The 27349-nt window shown below is 40.4% G+C and overlaps 2 protein-coding genes across 3 annotated transcripts in view; one reads left to right on the plus strand and one right to left on the minus strand.

The window, feature by feature from the left end:
* The window catches only part of METTL9 (methyltransferase 9, His-X-His N1(pi)-histidine), a 45044-nt gene extending 29444 nt beyond the window's left edge, over positions 1-15600 (plus strand). The window contains exon 5 of one of the 2 annotated variants that reach the window (XM_068524812.1): positions 13346-15600. In XM_068524812.1, the coding sequence (XP_068380913.1) occupies positions 13346-13551 (206 nt within the window). In that variant the 3' untranslated portion in view covers positions 13552-15600. The remainder of the gene's footprint in view (positions 1-13345) is intronic. The other variant, XM_068524813.1, reaches the window with a different exon arrangement.
* On the minus strand, positions 2260-11314 carry IGSF6 (immunoglobulin superfamily member 6). Its single transcript, XM_068523834.1, has 6 exons — positions 11248-11314; positions 7165-7521; positions 5013-5119; positions 4301-4348; positions 3862-3942; positions 2260-2316 (listed from the first exon to the last, which is right to left on the minus strand). Exons 1-6 carry the CDS (start codon positions 11312-11314, stop codon positions 2260-2262), a joined length of 717 nt encoding a protein of 238 aa, XP_068379935.1.
* Positions 15601-27349: the final 11749 nt, after the last annotated feature.

Raw genomic sequence — 27349 nt, forward strand, 5'->3', positions numbered from 1 at the left:
ACATGTGCTTCTAGTTTTAAAATACTTACAGAATAGTTCAGAAGATGTAAACAGACAATGGCAGGATAGTCTGATAAGAAACATGACGAAGTACTATCGGTTTAGAGAAGGAAAGATCCATTAACTGCTAGGGAAGTTTTCATGTAGGTGACATTTGACCTGTTTGTATCTGTGGAACATTTTACCAGGCAGAGGGAATGGCATGTGCAAAAGCATGAAGATGTGAACAAGGTGGGGTTCACAGGCGAGGACAAGTTCAGTGAGACCCAAGGATAGCATGCAAAAGAGGCCTTTGGTTGCATAATAAGTATAGCACTCAATAAATATTGTTGGCTGCATGGATGGATAAAAGAATGAATATTATATATACATCAGGCACTCATATATGACCTCAGGGAATATAACTACTTGGGAAAGTGTATTCCAAATTTTAGCTTAAAAATCAATCTTTGAAACACAGTCTTTGGTTGTATTGGCAAAGATTTAATCTGAATCAAATATGAATTTGTCTTAGGGATTTTGTTTCCTTGTTAGTTACACAAAGAACAGTATATTTTCAGCCCTGAAAGTACCAAGTAATGACTCTCAGAAATGAAAAGGAAATGATCGAATCCAACACTTCTTCTATTCACCTAGATGGTGTTAGTGGTTACCTTTTTTGCCATCTGGTTTAGAAGTTCATTTATTTCAGCCAGGCCAGTGGTCTCAAAGTGGAGGGAGTACACAAGACAATTTATTTTGGGATATAGGAAGAAAATATTAACATTTTTATTTATATTACTTTTAATGCCCATTGTTTAATTTCTATTTTTGTGTATACACATATACACGCATAAGTGTATATGCATACACTATATAAATCACACACATGCACTCACACATATATACATCCTACACACAAATAAAATGAGGTTATGTGCTCCCCTCTCTCCCCTTCCTATTTTTCCTGGCACATGTGATTAGAAAGGTTAGAGATTACTGATTTAAACCATTAGTACAAAACGCTTTCAAGGGATCTTAAAATATTCTAAAATTTGATTTGGGTTTTAAAAATAAGAATACATCTCATTTTATACCAGCTTAAGAGAAGCACTTTAATGAAATAAACATAATAGGTTGTAATTCATGTTTAGTAATGAACATATACTTGTAGGTACTTTAAATAGATTTTTTTTACACAGAAGTAACTTTCAGAGAACAATTCATAACATGTTTTCTTAGTGAGATGGTAATGAGTGCCATGAACATCCTTGCTGTATACCCAGTCCCTTACCTAACATTTCCCTCCTAAGTTGGTTAAAAATCAACATTGCAATGTACAATACAAAACTATATACTTAGTTTGATCCCAACTATGTGTAAAGTGTAGGTTTGTATAAGTGTGTATGCGTGTGCACATATGTATATTTGTGTGTGTGTGTGTGTAATACAATGACTTATTAAAAGAGAAAAAAAAATCAGTATTGCAAGGGCATTGTCAGGAACAGTGCATTGCCAAATCCTTCCCTGGTGCTGTTGTTTGGCACGAGACTGACATCTAGAGTCAGATGTGGCTTATTTGTTCTGAGGTTTTTTTCTGGTTGAACCTTCTGCTTTGGATTTTCTGTATTTTAGTTATTGTATTCTTACTTTATATTCTATTCTAGTCTCACTTTTTGTTGGTAGCATGATGTAAGTTATTTTGCATACCCTGGTAGGAAAACGTGCACTATACCATTGCCCCATTGCAATACCAGAGGAAATAATTTTTGCTACAAAATACTTTTCAAGATGATTTTTTCTAACTCAAATTTTGCCACTCTCCTTCCTCCCTCCATCCTCCTTCCCTGCCAACTTAGTCTAATTGGCCCATCACTTCTACACACCGTAAAGACAATTCTTCCACGCAAGACTGAGGCACATGGTGTGTCTTCAAATCTTCTTCAGGGTAACAGTCATCATGTGGTGCACCTCATATGTTGAATGAAACAAATATAGGATATATGCTATAATTGAAAGTTTTTGAAGATGTTTGACTGCTTAGAATTCTCCTAGCAAATTAGGAAAGTATTTTTCAGTTGCATTTTGTTGGGTTTTAGTATTGTGATAATTACTCTTAGTAATAGTTTCCTTATACTCTGGCATCCTTCTTGTAGCCATTTGACTTTTCCGTTTACTTTAAATTGGTTTTTAAAAAACCCTGATCAGTGTATGTCCATTAACACTTCCATAACTTCTGGAGTTGGATTTTCAGTGACTTAATTGAAAATCAGAAGATTTCTATGGTCTTTCATAGTTAGGAAGTGCTCTTCTATTTTCATAAGTGTTGTCTTTCTCCTGCTGCAATAGTAAATAATAAGCCATATTTTAAGTTATGTAACCAATAACGCCACACTACAAGCAACATATAAACTACAGTGCCATCTTGCATTCTGGGTCCTAAATACCCTTCCAGTAACCTTAAAGGTCCAGTTACCATTTTCCCTTTATTTGGAGTAAGATGTGGGAACTGAAGAATAATTTTCTTGTTCAGATGCCATTGTCAAAGCCCTGGCTTAGAGCTTTAAAATTCCTACTTCCAGGCCTGTCTTCAGGCCATTTAACTTGGTCTCTTTGCTGAAAAAGATGCCCCAGCATCAATAAGAAAAGAGTATGAACAGGCATTTATAATTATTCAGAGTGACATCTTAGGTAATTAGACCACTTCTTTATGTATTTGTATATACATTGAAGGATGAAGTGACTACATAGATGATATTCTTTCCTGGATGAAAACCTTTTTCAGAAATCGGATTTTATAAAACACACCTCAGGGGGTTTCCCTGGTGGCGCAGTGGTCAAGAATCCGCCTGCCAATGCGGGGGACACGGGTTCGAGCCTTGGTCTGGGAGGATCCCACATGTCACGGAGCAACTAAGCCCGTGCGCCGTAACTACTGAGCCTGCACTCTAGAGCCCACGAACCACAACTACTGAGCCTGCGTGCCGCAACTACTGAAGCCTGTGTGCCTAGAGCCCGTGCTCCGCAACAGGAGAAGCCACCCAATGAGAAGCCTGGGCATCGCCACGAAGAGTAGCCCCCGCTCGCCGCAGCTAGAGAACGCCCGTGCGCAGCAACAAAGACCCCGTGCAGCCAAAAATAAATAAATAAATAAATTAATTAAAAACAAAACAAAGCAAAAAAACCCCGCACCTCATATCAGAATTCTGTTTCATTTGACCTCGTGGCTGCTGTTTAAGAGGAAAATATCTTTACTAGTATATAAGTTCATTATTTTGTATACATTTTAATTTAAATCTGAGCAGTTTGATCATGCATCATGGAAACGATCTGCTCTACTGGCTCTAAAATGTCTTGTTTGAAAAACCTGTTTATATAGGACTTTAAAGAAAAACTATCAGAATGTATTGTAGTCAATATAGATGTATTCTTCCTGTGACTACAACCCCAAAGACTGAAGAAATACTCATTTCTTATCTTTATTAGCTGTGTCTTTTTTAATGTGAACGAGTAAGTTTTCTATATAATTTGATCCACAAATGTTTGCAACATCTACTTAATGCTCACTACTGCATGCAAGATACAGTACAAAGTAGCTTTCAACCCACAAAAGCATCCTTGTCTGTACTGAAAACATTGCTTGTATCCAATGTGTTTCTGAAAGATTTCATGTCACTAAGATGCCAGCCTGGTGTCTATTGAATATTGCATCAGATGACCTTTGTTATGTATTTATCAAAACAAGTTCTATAAAAAAATGCGTTTTGTGAAAGTCCTCTTTCAGACGTTTGTAAAGGAAAACTTGATTATCGATAGGTTGTTGGCAGCTTAGTCTTTTTTAGTTAAACGTGCTTTATATCTTTTTTGATATTTTACACTTACAGGTTGTTGGCTTGTTTCCATGTGTCTCTTATTATATAGTTCTTGAGCAATTTCCTGGAAAATACGCCGAGCACTCTTTTTCTATAAATACAAATAAGAAAAAAATATATCTCTCTCAGGACTAAAAGCAATGATTATTGCACATCATCTGAGCCTTTTCTTTCTTTATTGCCACAAGTCTCAGAAACTACCCCACCCAACACATCTGTACCTACAGTTAACTCTTGTATTTTGAGTATAGTAAGTAGAATTTATGATTGAGAACTATCAATTTACCACATATGTTACCACTTGAGATCATCATTTTTCTCAACAATAGGAAACAGTATCTGTGGTTGAAAGTTGTTCTGTGATGAAGTTCTGAGTTTCTTAAATTATTTTGGATTTGAAGTAGTTACAACCACGATTCGAAAGATATTTTACAAGCATTGGTCTGTACCTTTTGTGAATCTTCTGTTTCTTTCTTTCTTAGAGTGTTAGATTTTGACTGTCAAGAAGAAAAGGAGAGTCTTATAAGACATTTTATATACTCAAAACAGTTGTGGCAGAGATCTCATACCATAATAAGGTTAAACTAACTTAATGTTTAAATGGTAATGCAGTAAGAGTTAATAATTTTCATGTCATTTCTGAGATGCTTTATTAATAAAGTAGCTCAAACTGATATTGATTGTAGGATTTATAGTAATCCTAATATAACATATTCATACCCCCTCTTGTAGCATGTGAACAACCAGAAGATAGTCTTTCTCAAAATCTTTAGGCCTTTTAAAGATATTTAAAGGCAGCTTCTAATCTCTTTTAACCTTTTTTTTGCTCTTAAAGATTGTTCTTAGCCCTTTCATACCTCCCCCACCGGCGGAAAGTAGCATGTGTATGATGGTTATAAAGAAGGGTCTCTTATTCCCATATTACTGGGTTTTAAAAAGAAAACCCTGTAAATTGTGTACTCTGGTTAATAATTTCAGTGATGAAAATTTTTGCTTTCTTCTACAGACCTCTTCTGCAGGTGGTATTTCCTGCAAATGCAAAGGAAGATATTAATTAGATGAGCTATTTCTGAGGCTCCCAGCATGTGGAGAGATGGAAATTATTTCCTTATGATAATATTCAAGGCCATAGGGACATCTAATGCAAGAAATTTGACTTACTTTGGTGAGGACGATGAAGAACACGAATACACCAGTAACGTACATAGAGAGCAGTGATAAGAGGGCCGTCAGGAGACTCTGCAGTTCCTTGCTGAGAACCTTTGTCTCTTTGTTAATTACAGATACAGAAAGAACCACAGTCACTATTGAAGCATATTATTGCAAATATATGTATAAAGTATAATCGAAACTACATGTTAGAGGTGAAACATGAACTTATTCTCTTTGGCTATTCGTATAAAAATTTATTCAGGGTCTGGATTCAGAAAGTACTCAAGTATATGATATAGTTAAAGCCAGTTCATTAGTTCTTTAAATGTATTATGCCCAACATGTTATTCATTTTTAAAACTTGAAATTTTTAAAAATTCAATTAATTACTTGTCATAATGCTAAGAATCACTTTTTATATAAAGTTTTGCTTAAAGTTAGATAAACATTAAGGGTTTGTTCAAGGGTGTTTAAAGTTTCTTTTAGTAGATATGATGTACAGGTGTCACCAAGAGTCTGTTTATGGAGTTAAGATACTTTCCCACGTGTATTTATAACCTTGAACTGTTTAGTACACATAGCTGAACAATGCAGTTCTCTAAGAACCTGAGAAGGCCGTACATTGAGATTTTAGTGCTCACGGCATGCTTAAAAGACAGGCATTGTTATATGTGCCCCTTATTTCTAATAAAGTTCTGGAAGTGGAATTACTGAATCCATTTGCACATTCTGAATTTCTCCCTCCTTGCAGGAAGTGTCCTGTGCTGTAGGTAGTGATGAAGAAACACACCATGTCTTCAAGTACCTGAGTATTTGAATTACAAAATCCATTTAGATTTATAATTGTTATCTGAATAACTTGTACTTTTCAACTAAATATCCCATAGATGCTTATCCTGTGAACTCAGTTTATACAACGTACATTTTTCTTGTGAAACTAACAAATCAACCATATCTGTAAAACTTAAAAAAAAAAAGTTTCAAGTGTGAAATTAGGAGCTCTGTAGAAAAGGAAATTGCCATGTCTATCTTAGTGGTACTTTCTTTCCTGCTCCTCAAGAAGAATGTTTCTTCACATAAGCTTGCAGGTTTGAAACCTTCATCTCTTTACAAACCATTTTTCTTCTGTCTAATATTTTTTATAGAAGACGAATGCATGCAGTGAGATACACAAATCTCCAAAGCTGTTGTGTGTTTGTTTTAATATCTATAGCTAACATTTATTGAGCACTTGCTATGAGCCAGGCACCATTAAAAGTGCTTTATGTGCATTAACGCATTTATAATTTACCTTACAGGTGAGAATAAACTAAGGTTAAATGACAGTGGAATATCAAAAGTCCATTAGAGCACCAAAGCAGGGATTAAAATACAGGACAATCTGGGCTCCTCAAAGTCCTGTTTTAACACCAAAAGGCTGGTTAATTTGGGTTTTCGTTTTAATGATCTCAGCGCTCATCATACCAGAGTTTCTTTAAAGGCGAGAGGTCTGAAAAAAAGCACGGAGTTACTGCCCTTCTCTTCCTTCCCCCAGAATCATGTGAAGCTTTTCCTCTGAAATTTCTTAATTTATAGAACTTAGCTAGGCTCAGTGTCCTCACTTGCATGAGGAAATTGTCATGGATTTTAGTAAATCTCAAGAAGCCAGAGCCACACCGACCTTCTTTCTGTTCATTATCTATGCAGAAGCGGTAGGGTCAGGGATCCCCCAGTGACTTCACCTAAAATTTGTGTTTATTCTCCATAATGCATATTTTTTTTCTGGGTCCAATTTATTGATCGCTTACGCTTCTCCAGTGTTTTGTTCTAGATGGTGCAATACCAGACTAGATCCTGACAAGGCTGTCAGTTAATCGTCACATTTCAATCAGTGTAACATACAAAAGGAGGACATAGTTGGTCAGCCTTTGCCAGTAAAGTCTGGACATGGAAAGAGAATATAGCACCCACATAACCCTGACTCTGTGTCTGCGGAGGCTGGGAGATGGTGTCGGAGGAGTTCTTGAATCCAAACTTCATGTTAGCTTGTGTGCAGGTCACACTCTTCACCGGCTCGGGTACTAAGTTACCAAATTTACCTCATACTCTCTGCATATAAGTATTTTGATGCATTTAGGGGGCAGAGCAGAACACAGTAGTTGGGAATAAAGTCTTGACTAACCTCTTACCACCAGCACAGTCCCTCCTCCCGTCCGCTTAGCTCTCGGTTCCTTCGAACTGGGAAAGGCTATTCCACAGATGTAGATTGCACTGTCATTGAAAGTCAGCCTGTTTACAGTGAGGGAAACTTGGTTTTGTGCCAGATTCACAAGTGTGAATTTGTCTGTCTCATTTCTGCATCCATCCAAGCACAGGTTCTCGGGCTGGAGAGCGCCGTAGCGAAACCACAGGCTTGTTGGTTGCTCTGCAGGGCACCCCGCTGTGGAGAAGGAGCAGTGCATGGTCACAGCTTTTTGAGTGTAGTCCACTTCAAGGGAAGGTGGTTGAACCACCGAGACGGTGCAGTTGCCCGCGGCACCTGCAGGAGGAAGCAGGCGAGCCTGTTTAGTGGGCCTCTCACCTCCCTTTGTGCTTCCGTTTTATTGACATTTTGGGGTGAAGAATCATTGAAAGCCATTGCTTTCTTTTTCTTCCCTCACTCCCAGCACAGACAAGACTGTAAAAGTAGACATTGGTGCCAATATTTTATAATAACTATAAATGGGGTATAACCTTTAAAAATTGTGAGGTTGTACACCTGTAACTTATATAACATTGCACATCAACTTTACTTCAATTAAAAAAATATGAGACTAAAAAAAAAAGTAGACACTGGTATTCCTCACTTTTCCTAACTCTCCGAGTTTCCTAACCTCAGCCTGCTGTTGTGCAGTGATGTCTGGTACTTGAGGGCAGCCCCAGAGAGGTCCCAGGAATCTGCATTTTCATGAGCAGAGGTGACAGCAGATCCAGAGTTAGAAGTTCGGGGTCCACATGTACACTCGTGGTGTACATACAAGCTTTCCTCTGATCTCCCTATGCAGATCACTTACTCTCTTGGGGCCTGTTTCCTCATCTGTACCCCCTGGCCTCACAGGAGTGTTGTATTCAATGTGGTAATAGGTATCAAAGCCCTTCATGCAAATGTCACGCCCACTGATTGAGCACATGGGCAGTAGGGATTTTGGAGGGGGGCCTTGTGGCAGTTGTGATTGCTAGGAATTCATGACAATTTACAGTTGTTCTTTTATGAGTCTAGTTGTCCCAGTGGGAAACATTATAAAAGGCAAGATGTACATCGGGCAAAATGTAGCCCTGGCTTAGCCTACAGTGTCTTTGATTACTGAGCGGAGGCCTAATGAGCTGGCCGTGCCACAGCCCAGCAAATTGGATTTTTTCCTGGCACTTGTACATTGCTTTGTGGTCTCTCGTAGCTTTCGTCTATTTGATGAGAGTATAGCTCATGGAGCACACACTTTAGCTGGGATCCTAGCTCTGCCAGTTCCTAGTTCTCTGGTCTGTTTCCTCATTAGCAAAATGGGGATAGTACTGTGCACCTCATGAGTTTAGCGGGAAGTTTAAGAGAGGCCATCGGTGCATAAGGAGTATTTACTTACCTAAGTCTTAGTAAGTATTTAATAAAAGGTAGCTATTTCTGCTGCCACCATGATTCCATTAATGGGCAGTGTCATATGCCCATTTTAGAGATAATTGTGGACATCTCAGCAACGTGTTAGCAGGGCTGGGATTCGATACCCACTCCAGTGCTCTCTCCACCACGTCCTGCTGCTTTCATGTCATAGAGGTTGGGTCCCTACTTTGGCCTTCTATCTAATCCCAGGCATGTGAAGCTGGAAAGCTGCTCAGGTGTTTATAAATGGGAAGACCTCCCCTCAACCCTTTTGGGATCAAGGGGGAGGCTCTATGTGAAATAGTATTGGTAGAGACAAATTGGAATTTCTGCATGTTTTTAGTCTGACTTTGCCTGGTTATATGTTTCCATGTGGCCTTATTTGTCTGACTTTGTCCTTTGCTACTGTAAACAAAATTGAAAAGTAATCCAAGTGGTCTGATGTAAGTTTCAGACGAGCTTTTTGTCACTTAACATTTTTGTTATAGGTCCTGACCCAGAACAGAAGAATTAAAACTAGAATCATTGTATCTGTGATGCAAATCTGTTCTCACCATGTTTTAATTTTAGTATTTGTACAATTGAAGATGAGCTGGGAGCTTTTTAGCAACCTGATAAATGTAAACCAGATGAGAGGGTAAAGTCACTTGGAGAAGACCAGGCTTCCTACTTCTTCAGCTGAGGGACTTAGCTTCACTCCTAAGTCTGATAACTATAAGCACAGGTCTCCTACCCAGACTCAGTCACCTTAGAAGTAAAGAAACGCTTTACAAGGTACAGTGATCATTATGTATGGAAACTTGAAATGGAAGTGGGCCTACCAGAGCCACAAAGTTAACCAGCAGTGTCCCAGTGTCAGGTCCTCTGTCACATAGAGTTTTTAACAGGGAAGCTGCCTTTTAACATTTCTCTTGGAGAGCTAGTGCTCCAGGGTAAAATAAATATTTGCAACTTTGGAGTTTCATATCTCCGCTCCTTTCCGACTACTGCCTGAGAAGGGAGAAAACCAGTTGCAGTGGTTTCCTGTGAGAGCGCAGGCTGTGAGGACACTGCTTGCCCCCTCCCCCATGCCTGTGAAGCAACATCTTAGTGAAACAGGGAAGTTTGAATGATATGTCACACCGCAGCCCACTCCTGTGAAAAATTTCTCTTTAAGAACTCCCACATGCTGTAGGATTTTTTTTTAAAAATACAGAACCCTCTGAAAAGGTTGAAAGTTTATCTTCTTAGTGGAGGGAATAAAAAAAGATTACCATTTTTGAAGACCAAGCTAGAAAATACATAGAAAATTAATTTTTTGACACTTTCTAAAAAAAGCCTTTTTGGAAAATTTCGAACATATGCAGAAGTAGTTGACCAGCACAGTGACTTCTGTGCCATCACCTGACTTCAACCCAGTGTTGTTCCAGCTCTTCTCCCTACTTGTTCCTTCACTCCTGTGTTATTTTAGGGCAAATTCCAGATATTTTATCTGCACATCTTTCAGAATATATCTTTAAAATATAAGAATTCTTCTTTAAAATAATACTAATTAAAATATATTAAAAGTAATATAGGGCTTCCCTGGTGGCGCAGTGGTTGAGAGTCTGCCTGCCAATGCAGGGGACACGGGTTTGAGCCCTGGTCTGAGAGGATCCCGCATGCCGCGGAGCAACTGGGCCCGTGAGCCACAACTACTGAGCCTGCGCGTCTGGAGCCTGTGCTCCGCAAGAAAAGAGGCCGTGATAGTGAGAGGCCCGCGCACCGCGATGAAGAGTGGCCCCCGCTTGCCACAACTGGAGAAAGCCCTCGCACAGAAACGAAGACCCAACACAGCCATAAATAAATAAAAAAAGATTTAAAAAAAAATGAATAAAGACTCATTCCACAAGCACTTGATATACAGTATTTAAAAAAAAAAAAGTAATATATACATATTAGGGAAAAAAAGACTATTACTGAAAGTAGAAGCAAAAAAATCACCCATAGTCCTTTCACCACCCCCACCAAAATCACTGTTAACATTTTAATATATTTCTTGACAGATGAGAAAAAAAATAATTTTAAGAGCTTTTGCTCCCTTTCCTGCCCTATGACCCAAACTTTGTGGGCAAATCTGAGATTATTAGATTTATTAGAACTATGGTGAGATTATTAGAACTGTGATGTAGGAAACTCTTTCATAGAGGAAAAAAACAGGTATAGGCATCCATATATTATGAGATGATGATTCTTCAAGGAAGGAGCCATTGCAGTTGTTTTTTTAAATGACAAGTACTTTAATTTATAGAAATTCAGCTTTTCTTTAAAAATATTCAAGTGTTGTTTAGTGCAGAGTGAGTTCGCCTGTATGGGAACTGAATTGTTGATTACTAACGTGATTTTATGAATTATTTTCAAGCCTTTGTTTGGTGAGGTGCTCTTCTCTAAAGCTGCATAATAGCAAAGGAAATTTTCAGTGTTAATATGAAATTTTTTCTCAGCTATTCTTTTATTACCTGTTTCTCTGAGAAAAAAGGAAATTTATCACCTTAGACAATTTCTATAATGTTATACATTTAAAAATTAATCTGTAGGGGTTTAAAATATAAATGAATTAGGTGAGAAGTAGCAATTGATTTAAATAAAATGGAGGGAAAAATAAAAGAACCTTACCGACATGAAATAGAATCAGATTGAGTTCCAGACCGAGAATGATTTTGCCTCTGTTCACAGTCTCCATTTCTGTGTGTATGTGTGAGGTGGTTGGTGGGATTGTGTATTTGAAGAGAGTTGGCTTTTTTTTTTTTTTTTTTTTAAAGAAAGGAAGAACCAAAGAGAGGAACTCTTATTAAGGAACCATAATCGGGAACTTTTTGAGATTATGTAAAGATTGTTTGTAATCCAGTTTCACCATTTAAAGTTGAGATTTTAGCCTAGAGCACATTTCTAAATGTTCATATGTTCACATTTTTCTTGGATTTTACAAATCCTCGAAAGTGTTAGATATTTTGAGTGAGATTTTGATTTACATGTGGTGCATATTCCCAGGATGTATTCTTTGACGGATAATTCGTACTTTAAATTTCTAGAGCAGTTCAGTCGCTGGTCTTGGGGCATCTAATTTGTGCTTAGTGCTGGGCCAGTAACTTCTGGAAATGGAGGAGAAGCAGAAGGAAGTGTCTTCACGTAGAGACAAGAGCAGAATTAGTGAACAGTACATCAGAGTACAACAAAGAAATAAGTTGTGTACCCTTAACTAGTTGTGCCCCAGTTTTGTGTGACCCCTTTTATTGTGCTGTGAAACAAATGTGTGGAATCTCTCTCATCCCCAGCCCCTTGGGGGCTTGTCAGTCAGGTTCTTTGTAAGCAACGGAAAATGACTTGGGCTGACTTAAGCAAAGGATAATTTATTGAAAGGATTTGGGGTAGCTCAGCGAGTCCCTGGGAGGACTGGAGAATCGTGTATGGGGGTCTACACACAAGACACATGCCCTAAAACATAGTATAAAACTGATCCAAAGAGCACACTGCTGCCGCCAAGCACTAGATGCTGCAGCTGGACCAAAGCCTGTCGGTGGTACCGCTCAACGCTGCCCCAGCTGCTTGGTCTCACGCCACTGCTCCGCCTCCCCAGAGAACGAGCCTCAAGTCCCCACTTCTCTGGGTCACTAGCTCCTCCTTCCAGGTCTCAGGCGAGTGTTTCTGAGCTTAGGTCATGTGCCAGTGCCTTAGCTGCAAGAAAGGCAGGGAAAGCTGCTTCCCCAGGCTTTGTCTTCTACCAGGAAGAGGGTGCTGGGCCACCGAAAAGAGTGAAAAATCTTCCCACTGTACTGTTTGTACTCTTGGCACCTGTTGATTATATTTTGTCATTTACGGAAAGTTATTCTCAATCTGAATTTAGTAACACTTCTAGTATTATTGTGTATTTTTTCCATCATCATAGCATCTAAAAGCACCCCCAAATTTATATATACTTTTGTGTGTGTGTGTTTGTATGTCTGTAGTCAGTGCTTGGTATGTGTGTGAACTTGAAGACCTTTTCTAGCCCCCCAGTACCTGGGCATCTGATGCTCATGGGTTTGGAAATGACTAACATAACATAGACTTCAGTCACTATTCCAAGAAGTGCTGGATTGATTCATCCATTCTAGTGTGTTAACCTCTCTCTGGTTCTGGAGCTTAACTTTTATGAAATTGTTCTGAAAAGTTAGAGAGTGGATTGACCTCCCTTGAAAAACATACTGAATGATCTGTGTTTATAAATTAAAACCCTTCATTAGCCTATTTTTATTTTCAGCCTGATAAACCTCTCTAGTTAATATGTTGCATAATTTTACTACACTAGTGGCATTTTCTAGCATTTATCCAAAACCGTCTTTCAAATTTTACGTGTTACTCTCTGCTTCAATATTCCAGTATTTAATCAGCAGTTTTCCAAACCTATTAACCATTACACACCAGTCAGTCTGAGGGAGGGTGATGTCCAAAACTGTCAGAGAAACTAGTAGTGTGGGCTTTGGGTCCAGTTAAACCAGGGATTACGTTTCTGCCCCAGTGTTCATTAACCTTGTAGGCTGGGGCATGTTCTTCAGTTCTCCTAAGTCTGTACTTCCTCTCTTTGTCCTCCTGCTGGGTCACCTGGGAGATAATTCATCAAAGCACCCAGTGCTTGGCAAATACCAAGCCCTTAGCAAATATTGTTCTTCCCCTCTTCCCTCTTTAAATAACTTGTTTGTTCAAGAATTTAACTTAATGTTTTCATTTGTTCTAGTAGGTGGCAAGTGGGATAAACCATCAGAAATTTTGGAAATCAAGGGACAGAATTGGGAAGAACAAGTGAATAGTCTGCCTGAAGTTTTCAGAAAAGCTGGTTTTGTTATCGAAGCTTTCACTAGACTGCCATACCTGTGTGAAGGTGACATGTACAATGACTACTACGTTCTGGATGACGCTGTCTTTGTTCTCAAACCAGTATAAACACGCGGAGGTTGAAGTCTTCCCAGTCCACCCCAGGAATGTATGCTCCGGAAGAGGGTCTGCGTTCTCAGTTACGTGAAGGGAGGACCTTTGGGGACTGCCATTCTAAATATCATGTAGGAATTTAAAAAGCCAAAATACTAATTATTTCTTTGTAGTGTGTAAAAGGAATGTTTTTAAAAAACAAAAACCCAACTCTTTGAGGATTTTTATTAACTCTTTACTCAGTAATGCAGGTCACACTCCGATTATGGAAGATATTTTTTATACTTAATTGCAGTAGGGACTCATTCCCAGGCAAAGCAATAGTCATGACTTCACACGGAACCCATAAATATGGATTGTTTTTAATAAAATGAAGACTGGCAATAAAACTGTCCATCCAGTTGCAAATATTGGTTATAGGATATAGCCACTGATACTCTTTCATGTTTAGAAATTCTATCATTATTCAAGAAAATGTTTTTAATCATGCTAATAAACTTTTTTGGAGATGACTTTGGCATCATGTTTGAGTTAATATAAGGCTTCCCTAGCATCTTTCATTGCTTTGGCTTCAGGGCTACCCAAATAGTAGCAGTATGTGAAGGATGCAGTCGACTTGAGTGTGTGGTGAAGGAAGGCTTGAGACGGGGGTGGGGTGGTTACTGCAAGGTGTGGTGAACACAGGCATCCAGACGAACCCACAGAAGAACAACCTCATTCAGATACAGTACTTCGGGGACCACTCTCACTCCCTAACTCATGTTGTTTTCGGAAATACGGAACACTGGATTCTGACTTTGTGGTAGCTTGTGTCCTACATTCAGAATTTTGTTTTTTCTGGACAGTCTCAGGTTCTCAGCATTGAAACATTCAGTTTTGTCTTCTGACAAAAATGCAACCTAAAAATGTTTTAATTCAGCTTCTTACTCTGTACTTGTATACCTCTTTCCCAGAACTCGGCTCTTTCGAAATCCTTAACTGAGTTTATCGAAATCCTTAACTGAGTTTAGAGTTTGCCAAGAGTATGGTTTGAGGAAACCATGTCAGACTCATGCATTCTAGAATCAGCAAGTGCCTCCAACTATATATCCAGAAATGTTGCAATGAGGAACTCATTAGCAAGATCAATAACCGTTATGCATGTTACAAAGAGCAGAGCACTTAACCCGGAATCTAAAATCTCAGTAATAACAGAGATGCCAATTTGAGATCGTGGCTATTAACAGTATGTTATTCTCACAACTTTATTTCTTTTGTCAGCCAGGTGTTTCATTAAATATTCTCATTTATATGCTCATAGAAGTTAAGAGATCAACACATTTACTGCAACACCTGGGTATAAAGGAGAATTAAATCCTTGAGAAGAATGACTTTATTATTCATTGAGAACAGCATTCCCACGCCCTCACACCAATATCTTCCACTGTTATTGTGTAGTCATAAGAGTTGGGTTATGTGATTTATGCAAAAGTGTTATTGGTGTGTTCTAATGCTTTTTTCCAGGAATTCAAATAAGTGAAGTGCAAATACTTAGCACCTTAGATTGTAAAAATAGAGGAAATGAGTAAACTTAATGTAGTTCTTGTGTAGTTGAGTTTTGCTTCTTTATAAACTGTCATCATCAGGGGTTGCTATTTAGACTGCCGAACAAGAGTGCAAGAGTGACGGATGTTCAGAGAGGCAGGCTGCTCCAAAGTGTTTCATAACCTTGAAATCCAGAATTAATTTGAGAGCCTATTTGAAAAACACACACCTCATTCTTTAGCCCCCAAATCAGAGAAAGCACATACATTAATTTATTTCAAAGGTAAAAATACTTCCTTAAAATCTGAGGTTCTCTGAAAGCCAGCTTCTCAAAAGTGCGGGTTTTTTTGGTGAAAATTTAAACCAGCAAATCCGCTCACATTTCATGCCTTGTCTTGAAAGTCTTGATGGTGTGTCACCATTCCACTAGATGGCAGTGTTGCTTACTGAGTGTCAATGGCTGTTTTTTTCCCCTAAATGGAGTCATGTTTTTTCTTTTTTCTCCCCAAAGTACAATAAACTGCCTTCTTGTCTACACCATTCCTGTGTAAGTGCTTCATATCAAGTTAAGGTTGTACTAGAGGGATTAAGAAGAGCTCTATTTGCGGTCAAAGCAAGCTAACCAGTTGACCTTAAAGGTCACAGAGAAAGGAAATGCAAGCTGCACCTGTGAGTCAAAGCTCTTTGCACCTGCAGTTGTAAGCCCCTTGAGTGTTTAGACTACTGATTTCAGGGAAGGGAAGGGAAGGGAAGAAGACACAATAGCCTTAGTCATTTCTCCCTTGTGCCGAGTTGTTAAGAGAGACAGTGTATTTTCTACCCTTCTCAATGTCGCATCAGTTTTTACACGGTTGACCTTTAACAGAAAAGAAGCTGGGCTGGGAAATAAAGTAAAACTTAGCTGCTTCAAGTCGTCTTTCTGAGTAAAGCTTTGTTTTCACTTAGTTCTGAGTATACTATTTAAATAGACTCATAATGAAGCAAGATGCTTTCATCAATTGCTTCCTGCTGCTTGGTTACTGATAAAAGTATTTCATGATCTTTTTTCTCTAAAAGCTACAGCACCTTCAACAGGAGCTTCTAGTGGCTAAAGTGACCTACCATGTTTGTGCAGATGCCTAAGTACCCCCCCAAATAAGCTTGTATCCAGTGCACCCATGTTGCAGCTGGAAGCTGGTGGACTGAGCCAGGGTTGTCCAGGCTGAGTTGTACTGCCGAGGAGTCCACTGAGCACAACACTGGGCTCGTAATTGACTCGAAACGACCAGGATGCTCACTAAGTCACAACTTACCAAAGATAGAAAATCATGAATTGGCAGAAGGAAGTTCACACTGTATCCATGCTAAGATCTAAGTGAAAAAATGCACCCAGGATCATTAAGGAAATATTACCGCAATATAAAATTCAACAGCCTGCCTTTTTGCAATTAGTGGATGATGAGACAATCGCTGGGCAACAGTGAACAGCACAAGAAAAACAATTTCATATCTACCGTAGCTATCTATATAGGTGTTCATATGTTTTGCTGCTTACTTTATCAATTCTAATATATTTGTATTGTCTTTGTCTTCTATGTAGGAGTTGATTCTAACTTCATTTTAGTTGTCACTTGCTTTTTAAAATTTTATTTTAAAATGAACTTTTATTTTGGAATAATGTTAGATTTGGAGAAACCTTGCAAAGATAGTACAGAGAGTTCCTGTATACCCCTAACCCCCTAACGTTATCTTGCATAGCAGCCATGGTATGTTTGTCTAAACTAAGAAATTAACATCAGTACACTACTATTAAGTAAGCTACTGACTATTGCAATTTTGCCCATTTTTCCATTAATGACCTTTTTTCTGTTCTAGGAGACAATTCAGCATACCACATCCCATTTAGTTGCTTACTTTTTAAATTGTTAGTGTTTACTGACACAGTACCATTATTTATCTTTTCCTTCCAATTTTTTATTGTAAAAATCACATGAGGGGACTGGCGGTCCAGTGGTTACCACACTGCGCTTCCAGTGCAGGGGGCGCTTGTTCGACCCCTGGTCAGGGAACTAGGATCCCACATGCTGCACGGGGCAGCAAAAAAAAAAAAAAAAAAAAAAATCACATGAAATTTACCATCTTAACCATTTTTAGGTGTTCAGTTCAGTGGTATTCCGTACATTCATATTGTGCAACCATCACCACTATCCATTTTTACTCTTTTCATTCTGCAAAACTGAAACTCTGTACCCATTAAACACTAACTCCCCATTCCCTCTTCGCCCCCAGCCCCTGACAATCACTGTTCTACTTTCTATGAATTTGGCTAGGTAATTCAGGTTAAGTAGAATCATACAATATTTGTCCTTTCGTGACTGGCTTATTTCACTTAGCACAATGATCTCAAGGTTCATCCATATTGTAGCATGTGTCAGAATTTCTTCCCTTTTTTTTTTTTTTGGCTGTGCTGCGCAGCATGTGGGATCTTAGTTCCCTGACCAGGGATCGAACCCACAGCGCCTGCAGTGGAAGCATGGAGTCTTAATTGCTGGACCACCAGGGAAGTCCCTCTTCCCTTTTTAAAGTTGAATAATATTCCATTGTATGTATTTTGCTTATCCATTCATCTGTCAATGGACACCTGGGTTACTTCCACCTTTTTGTTATTGAGACTAATAACAAAATGCTGCTATGAACATGGGTGTACAAATAATCTGAGTCACTGTTTTCACTTCTTTCAGGTATATACCCAGAAGTGGAATTGCTGGATCAGATGGTAATTCTATGTTTAATTTTTTGAGGAATTGCCATATTGTTTTCCACAGTGGCTGCACCATTTTACATTCCCACCAACAGTGCACAAGGGTTCCAATTTCTCCATATCCTCCCTAACACTTGTTATTTTGTATTGGTCTTGATAGTAGCCGTTCAATGGATATGAGGTGGTATCTAGTGGTTTTGCATTTCCTTGATGATTTGGGGTTTTTTTTGATTTGTTTTTATAGTACAATTTGTACAGCATTGGGTTTCATTTACTAGTAACTTGCACTTTGTAGCTTGCTATCTATATTGATATCAATGAATTGGAATCAGTGTCCACTGATACCAAAGTACTTCTTTTTAGTTATGAAATTTCATACTTTTGGAAAATTAGGAGAATATTATTGCATAACTAGAACTTAAGATTTCCCTCTGGATTTTAGAGGCAATATGCTGTATTCACATGAATTAAATACTAGTGTATTTTTGATGCAAAGCCATTTAAAAATTACTTTCAATAAGTGTACAATGAAAAGTAAAGATCCCCTTTCTCCACCCCCAAATAAATGACCATGTGAAATTGGAATGTCTTACAGACCTGCATTTCTTAAATTCTGGAAAATAATTAAGAACAGGTAGAATGCCCAAATGCTGTTTTCTTATATCCTGTTCAGGAGTCAACACAGAATATGGGTTTTAAATGCCTTTGAACCCTCAACACTTTTCAAATGGTAGAGTTGAGGTATTTGAGAATACATTGGCAGTCCTTTTTATACTCAGCAGACCAAAAAAGTTTTCCCTGCACTTGATTTTGCCACCTTGTTTTTATTATTTATTATTTATAAGGTGGCTGTGACTGATCATAAAGCCCTACTGGTTTTGGCATGTTTGTTATAGAAAAAGTAGAAAATACAGACAGGTGTAAAGAAGAAAATGCAAGTAGGTTTTACCTGTATCATAATCTTAGAGCACCACTATTAACATTTTGGTATATGCCCTTCTAGACTTTTTTACATCCATATATGTACCCACACATACACATTTACAAATTAACATTAAAATTTTTGACAATAAAAAGATACTTTTATTCTTCCAAGATAAATCATGTGAAACTCATAGACACCTATTTTCTAAATCAAAAATTGACAAAGGATGGAAGACATTTTCTATCATTTAGTGCTTGAGAGTAAGCTTCTTGTTTAAAGGATTAAACCAGGAGCCTGGGGACGAAAGGATGTTTTTGAGGGTGCTGATAAATATTATGACTATTTTTTAAATACATTTATTTATTTTATCATTTTTGGCTGCCTTGAGTCTCCGTTGCTGTGCGCGGGCTTTCTCTAGTTGCGGCAAGCGGGGTCTACTCTTCGACGCGGTGTGCAGGCTTCTCATGGCGGTGGCTTCTCTTGCTGCGGGGCACGGGCTCTAGGCACGCAGGCTTCAGTAGTTGTGGCTCTCTGGCTCTAGAGCGCAGGCTCAGGAGTTGTGGCGCACGGGCTTAGTTGCTCCATGGCATGTGGGATCTTCCCCGATCAGGGATTGAACCTGTGTCCCCTGCATTGGCAGGCAGATTCTTTTTTTAAAAAAATTTATTTATTTATTTATTTTTGGCTGTGTTGGGTCTTTGTTTCTGTGCGAGGGCTTTCTCCAGTTGCGGCGAGCGGGGGCCACTCTTCATCGCGGTGCGCGGGCCTCTCACTGTTGCGGCCTCTCCCGTTGTGGAGCACAGGCTGCAGACGCGCAGGCTCAGTAGTTGTGGCGCACGGGCCTAGTTGCTCCGCGGCATGTGGGATCCTCCCAAACCAGGGCTCGAACCCATGTCCCTTGCATTGGCAGGCGGATTCTTAACCACTGCGCCACCAGGGAAGCCCAGCAGGCAGATTCTTAATCACGGCGCCACCAGGGAAGTCCCACAAATATTTATAAATAATATAAATATTATATTAAAACCATCAGATGAGCAACAGAGCAGTACAGTTGGCCATTTCTGAAGAGAATGTCTAATTTTGCCACTGACAAAGTAATTCTGCATTACACAAAGTAATTTTGCATTACACATTTAAAAAAAAAGTTATTTTAAAAAAGAATTTCAGGCATTGAGATGTATTTCATTAAATGTAAAGGATTGCAAGGAAATCTCTAGAGTTCACAATTATATTTTCATTAGAAAAGACAGTTATTCATAATTTCACCATGAAAACCTAACACTTCAATGTATTTCCTTTCTGTTTTAATACAAGTGCATATACATATATTACTTCATGTTTGGCTATTTTTGGATATAAAATGATTTCCTTGTGTTTCTGTTGTACAGTCTTTATTAATACCCATTTAAATAGCTGTATAACCCACGAAATTGATGTAGCATAGTTCATGTAACCATTTCCTTAATGGTGAACTCAAGTTGGATCTTTTCCTACCGCCAACCCCCCCCCCCTTCTTTCTGTATTTATATGTAATGCTGCTGCAGTAAATACTTTGGTGCACAAACTTTTTTACTTCTGAGGATTTTTTTCTCCTTATATAAATTTGGCCACGTTTACTGACCTAGGGGTCTGAGTATCTTTACAGTTCTTCTTCCCCTTTCCCTTCCTCTTCTTCCTTTTCATCTTCTGCTTTTAAAAACCTTTTTATTACAGAAAATTCCAAGCTCACGAAAAAGAAGAAAACAGATAATAATAACCCCTGCTCAGGCTGCAGCAAGTATCAACACATGACCGGTTTGTTTCACCCAGATTCCTGCCACTCCTTGGTCCCCGTTATTTCCACGTAAATCCCAGACATCATATTTCAGGTTTGCAAATATACATCTGCAAAAGATAAGGACTCTTTAAGAAGAGCCATACTGCAATTGTCACACCTAAAAAACCTAACCATTAAACCCAGCGACTACATTGCTCCAGTTGTCCTATCATTTTTAAAATAGTTTGTTTGAATTCAGATCCAAATAAAGTCGCTACATTGTAATTGGTGGATGTGTTTGGAGAGCCCTTCAGTCTCTTTCCTAGCTGCTGTCTTGGAGAGGGGCGAGGGAGAGCGCGTTTTCGCCTGCGTCTTGCACGCTTCGGGATTGTGACCCCCGCGGCGCTCGGTGCCCGGGTTTCCGCTCGGGCCGCCGCCGCCGGGAGGTGGGCGCGGTTCCCACCGCCCGCGCGCTGGACTCAGAGCAGCCAAGCCGGGCACCGCAGGTGAGGCGCAGGCGGCCGGGGAGGACCCCGCGGGGCCAGGCGCAGGGACGCGGGCGGGCGCAGCTCAGGCGCTGGGGTCGCGCGGGGGCCAGGAGGTCGCCGCGGGGCCGGTGCAGGGAAGGGGCACAAGGTGTGCGTGGGGCGGCGGGTGACAGACAAAGGAGAGGGGACAAATGGCGGATTCAGCGGCTTTAAGGGCTCGCGGGGGCGAGGGCGTCATGGGAGGGGGTGGGGAGGAAATTTCCAAGAAAGGGATCCGAAGCCGCTTAATAATAGTAAGAGGAAGAAGAAAAAAAGTACAGCAGTGACGGCAACAAGTTTGTCATGATAATACCAGGAGCAACAACAATAGCATCAGTAATAATAATAGCTACTATTCATCGAGTGTTTATATGTCCCACGCTGGGCTCAGTTGTTTTTACATATTTTACATATAAGGAAAGTTCTTTGCATCGTTCACATATTTTATCTCATGGCTGTTGCGAGCAAGAAATGAGAGTATTCAGGTAGAGCATAGTACCACTCTGCATTGCAAAAATTGATGAACTTTAAAAATGTTTTTAACAGTCTTTCGGAGGGAGGTACTATTGCCATCCCCATGGGACAGAGGAGGAAATGCAAGCTCAGAGAGGTCAAGGAATTTGTTGAAGAGCACACAGCTAGTAATGGGTGGTTTAAATGAAAACAGGGGCTTCTATCCCTGAGGTGGCACCTACCACCTGGAGTTTTAGGTTCAGGGTTACCGAGCAGAGGCTGGAGAGCACAGCTTGTATGTGTTTGGAATCATTTAGCTCTGGGTTTGGGACCTGGCCCTGCCACCTACTAGCTGTGTGACCTCGGGCAGGTCACTGGACCTTTTAGAACCCGTTTCCTCATCTGTGAAATAGAAATAACAGTAATATTTGCCTCAAAGATTCTGCAAGGACTAAGAGAGGCAATGTGCATAGAGGGGCACGTGCTTTGTTCTGTCTCATTCAGCGGTTGCTACAATTATGATTACTAGGGAGTCCTGCCACTTGCTTGCTCTGTGACCTCTGCATGTCCACGGAACTCATCTGCGAGACCAAGTGAAGTAAACCTTCAGGGCTGGTGGATTGAGTAAATGAATTGGTCCGGCAGATGGAAGATGCCCAGTGAGACCAGCATCCTCCTGTCTCTTCTTTTATCACAGAATCCCAAGCCTTCCATTTTGCTCTCCTGAGACTGAAAGAGAGGAAGGGGAATGACTGTCCCTAGTCTCGCTATCAGGGACAGAGCTGGGACTGGCACTTAGGCCTGATGCCTCCAGTCCAGAGAGCTCCTATTCCCTTGAGTTCTACAACCCTTGTGAGCCGGGCAGTTCTAACACCATGGTTTGAAATAAAATCCAAATCCAGTTCAAATAGCCTGGTATTCTACAAACCAGACAAGTTAGCCCACTTTGCATTCATAGTAATGAAAATAGTCTTGTGGTTTTTTTGATTTTTGTTTTTGGGAGAAAATCTCCAAGTTAGTATCTGTAGGTCCGTATGTATGTATCCATGATACAGACCTTAAATGGAGCTGCTTTGCAGACAGTAAAACTTCATGTACTTTTGAATTGTTGGTTTGTGTCTGGGATGGGATGCCCCAGCATTGGGGGAACATCCCAGCATCTTTGCAAGTTTCATGGAAGATGAAATGTCTCTCATCCCTTGGGTGACCAGCTCATCCTGTATTGCCTGCACCTTTCTGGCTCTTAAAGCTGAATCCTCCCTGCTCATCCAAAGGCGCGAAGTTTTTTAGGAAACCATGTTCATTTCAGGTTTGTGGTTATTGTTGCTGGTTTCATTCTGAGTTCCTTCAAAGCAGTCCTTGCTTGCCTGATTTTCACCCATCTGCTGGGAGAGGGCCTTTAGGTGGGAAGAGGGGCGGGGTGCGTGGAGAAAACTATCGATCCCCAAATCGCCATTGCCCAGCTCAGTCCTTTTAATCCTCTTGGCTGAGCTCCTGAAAGAGAGTGACCCGAAGGGCTTTTAATTAAAACCAAATCCCATCCTGGCGATGGGCTGGGGTTTCGTTGGAACGAAGACTTCATGTGCAGCAGAAAGTGGGGCATCTGTTTCAGTAATTGTAAACCCCTTGTATAGTTAATAGGGAGACTGTAGCAATAAGCACAAGAAGCCTCATTGTCTGGGAAACTGGAGAATTTTGAATGAGGCCAATGCCCCAGGGCAGCTGACCAAAGGGAAGGGAGAAAAAAGGGCCAAAGGTTCCCCAAAGCCCCCAAACCAGTAAGAGTTATTATGAGAGTTGAACATACCAGCCTGCGGGGTGGGATGGAGGGAGCAGAATGTGTCTACAAAGTGCTTTGGGATCAGGTTCGCTCAAAACCTGTTAGAATGCGCTGCTTTTGGTGTCTGGAGGTTTCAAAAGTTTCAGTTTGTTTTTGCCCTGGGCGGTCAAATGAGCATACTTGTTTCCAAAGCTGGTTGGGAAGTCCCCTTGGGGGATAAAGAATCTATTTGCATAACAAGCCAGGCAATAGCAGGGGAATCTGTATTAGAGGGTCCTGGGGCGCCTATAATCTCAAGAAACCATGGGTGTGCATTATGGTGTTCCCTTCAAGTTCCCAAGAGGGTGGCATCCTGTGACTGAAGTGAGCCTGGGACTCAGGCACCATCCTCACCTGTTTTCCTACCAGTCCTCTGGCCACTCCTCTCACCCCTTTCCCAGTTCCTCCTTATCTCTCCACTTTCTTTTATGAAAAAACAGTGTCTCTCTCTTTTTTTTAATTTTTAAAATTTATTTATTTATTTATTTTTGGTTGTGTTGGGTCTTTGTTGATGTGCGCGGGCTTTTCTCTAGTTGCGGCGAGCGGGGGTTACTCTTCGTTGTGGTGCGCGGGCTTCTCACTGCGGTGGCTTCTCTTGTTGCGGAGCACGGGCTGTAGGCACACAGGCTTCAGTAGTTGCAGCACTTGGGCTCAGTAGTTGTGGCTCGCGGGTTCTAGAGCACAGGCTCAGTAGTTGTGCGTGGGCTTAGTTGCTCCGCCGCATGTGGGATCTTCCCGGACCAGGGCTCAAACCCGTGTCCCTGGCATTGGCAGGTGGATTCTTAACCACTGCACCACCAGGGAAGCCCAAAAAAACACAGTCTTTTTTGTTTTGCTTTTTCTTTTAAAAAGTCATTTATGTGGAAAATTTCAAACCCATACAAAGGTAGACACAGGAATATAAGGGGCCTCATATACCCATCGCCCAGGTTCAGTTGTCAACTTGTTTCATCCATCCTTATTTCCTCCCTCCTGTATTATTTTGAAGCCATCTCAAACATCCCATTTCTTCTGTAAATATATAAGAGTGTAGCTCTAAAAGTGGGCTTGGCAAACTTATTCAGTAAAGGAACAGAGAGTAAATATTTTCGGCTTTTTTTTTTTTTTTAATTTTATTTATTTATTTATTTATGGCTGAGTTGGGTCTTCGTTTCTGTGCGAGGGCTTTCTCCAGTTGCGGCAAGTGGGGGGCCACTCTTCATCGCGGTGCGCGGGCCTCTCACTATCGCGGCCTCTCCTGTTGCGGAGCACAGGCTCCAGACGCGCAGGCTCAGCAATTGTGGCTCACGGGCCCAGCCGCTCCGCGGCACGTGGGATCTTCCCAGACCAGGACTCGAACCCGTGTCCCCTGCATTGGCAGGCAGATTCTCAACCACTGCGCCACCAGGGAAGCCCCATATTTTCGGCTTTGTGGGCCACGCAGCCTCTGTTGCAACTTCCCAGCTCTGCCATTGTAGTGTGCAAGCAGCCATAGACGATACTTAAATGAATGAAATGGCTGTAGTCCAATAAAACTGTATTTATGGACACTAATGTTTAAATTTCAAACATGAAATTTTCACGTGTCAAGAAATACCGTTCTTTTGATTTTTCGAAACTGTTTAAAAATGTAAAAACCATTTTTAGCTCACAAGCCACACAAAACCAGGTACCTTTGAATTTGGCCCTTGGGTTGTAGTTTGCTAGCCCCTTGTAGGAGGTCATCGAGAGGGCGTGACCGCCTGTTGACCCTGGAGCTGGACTTGGGAATCAGAGCCTCCTCACCCCTCCCCCATCCTTGGAATGTACATTCTGCCCACTATTCCCACAGTGGGAGCGTTTTCAAGGACACAGCCTTGAGAGAGCAGTGTGTTGTTGAGACCGTCTGGACAGTATACATGACTGAGCTCCATTAAGGCCTCTATAAACGTTCTAGATTCTGGGGGGCGGGGGTGGAGATCTTGCGGCCCCTCAAGACAAGTTTACTGTATAGCACAGGGAACTCTACTCAGTATTCTGTAATAACCTTTATGAGAAAAGAATCTGAAAAAGAGTGGATATATGTGTATGTATAACTGAATCACTTTGCTGTACACCTGAAACTAACACAACATTGTAAATCAACTCTACAATATAAAATAAAAATTAAATTAACAAAACAAAACAAAAAAATCCCTCATTAAAATATGTAACTGACAACAACAAAGACAGGCATTGTAAGTAAGTTTCCTTGCTTATTACACCTGACCCCTACCAATCTGCCTCAGTCTCCCCTTACCCTCCCGGTATGGGGGCCAGTTTGTGAACCAACATCCCTCCTTTAAAAGATAAGTACTCCTTTAAAAATATAACCACATTTCTGTTATCAACAGTATTTCTTTAAAATCTTCAGATAACCAGTCGAGGTGCAAATTTCCCCAGTTGTCCCACAGTCTTTGTTTTTTACAGTTTGCTTGAATCAGGATCCAAATAAAGTCTGTATGCTACAAGTAATTGTTATATCTCTTAAGTTTTTTAAGTTAGTAGTTCCTTCCTCTGTGTGTGTGTGTCTGTGTCTATTTCTGTCTGTCTCTTTGCAGTATATTTGCTGAAGAAACTAGGTTGTTTATTCTGGGGAGTTTCCTACAGTCTTGAGTTTGCTGATTGCACCTGGTCTACCTAACATTTTAACAAAGGAATGCTTGGGTCTCAGTCCTTAAAACTTACCCACGTCTCCCTACGCTCACTTTCTTGGTGATCTTATCCAGTGTCCTGGGTTCAAGTATATGCTGACTGCTCTGCATAGATAGCTCCAGTCTGGAGCTCTCCGCTAACTGCAGGCTCAAACACCAAACTGCCTACTTGCTTTCTCCACTCGGACAATTAATAGTCTTCTCAAGCTTAGCTTGTCCACATCTGAGCTCCAGGGCCTCTCCCCCAAACCTGCAACTCCTATGGTTTTCCCCATTTCCCACCTCTCTAGATGCTCAGGCCCAAATCCTGGGAGGTGTCTGTGACTTCTCTTTCTTTTATTCCTCACATTCGGTCTATTGGCTGCACCTTCAAAATACCCCCAACCACATGTCACCACCCTCATTGCCATCAGTGACTAAGTCATCATTATCATCTCTTACTGCTCTCTCTGCTTTAGCCGTTGTCCCCCTGCAGGTTATTCTCAACACAGCAATTGGTGTTATGGAGCCAGTTTTTTAAAAGTCAGAGCACGGCTCTTACTCTTGTGCTAATTAATATCTCTTCAGTGGCTCCCATCTCCCTCCAAGTAAAAGTCAAGTTGCTAATGATGACCTAACCTCATCTACTGCTCTCATCCTCATGTGATTTATTGCACATGTAAATTGCATTCTTAATGTCAAGGCCTTTGCACTTCTGATTCCCTTTTTCTGGAACATTCTTTCTCCAGACTCTCCCATGAGTTGAATTTTGAAAACATCAGTCTGGCTTATTTGTTTATTTAATAGACCCATATGTAGAGCTTTCTTCATGCCAAGCATTGTCCTAAATGATTTACTTCATTAACTCATTTTATCCTCATATGACACTGTGAGGTAGGTACCATTTATTAACCGCATCTTACAGATGAGGAAATGGAAGCACAGAGAGATTCAGTAACTTGTCCAACATCACACAGCTACTAAGTAGCAGAGATGAGATTCAATCCAGGCAGTCCTGCTCCACAGTCCATGCTGTTCCTTTCTCTTTTGAAATCAACTTCTGTGAGGTATAATTTATATTACAATAAAATGCAACCATTTAAAGTGTAGAGTTTGATGAGATTCAATAAACGTATGTACCTGTGTAACAACCACCAAAATCAAGGTATAGAAATGTCGCCCCCAAAGTTCCCTTGTGTTCTTTTGCAATAAATTCCTCCCGCTGCACCCAGCAGAGTCCCAGGCAACTTAGTTGTTTTCTGTCACTGTAGATTATTTTGCCTATCATGGAGTTTCATATATGTGAAATCATACAATATGTACTCTTTTGTGATTGGCTTCTTTTGTTTGACATAATGTTTTTGAGGTTCATCCATGTTGTTGCATAAATCAGTTTATTCCTTTTCCTGAGTTTTTTTTTTTATCTTCCATGTCTCTCT

Source organism: Eschrichtius robustus, chromosome 16, assembly GCF_028021215.1.
Source record: "Eschrichtius robustus isolate mEscRob2 chromosome 16, mEscRob2.pri, whole genome shotgun sequence".
Lineage (NCBI taxonomy): Eukaryota > Metazoa > Chordata > Mammalia > Artiodactyla > Eschrichtiidae > Eschrichtius > Eschrichtius robustus.

What these genes read in the sequence shown, in the direction of transcription:
- IGSF6 (XM_068523834.1), bottom strand. Translation starts at nt 11,314, where the DNA reads ATGGAGACTGTGAACAGAGGCAAAATCATTCTCGGTCTGGAACTCAAT. An exon ending in TCTGATTCTATTTCATGTCG is followed by an intron (nt 7,522 to 11,247) that starts GTAAGGTTCTTT and finishes TTCCTCCTGCAG; the next exon opens with GTGCCGCGGGCAACTGCACC. An exon ending in AAACAGAAGATTCACAAAAG is followed by an intron (nt 3,943 to 4,300) that starts GTACAGACCAAT and finishes TTGTATTTATAG; the next exon opens with AAAAAGAGTGCTCGGCGTAT.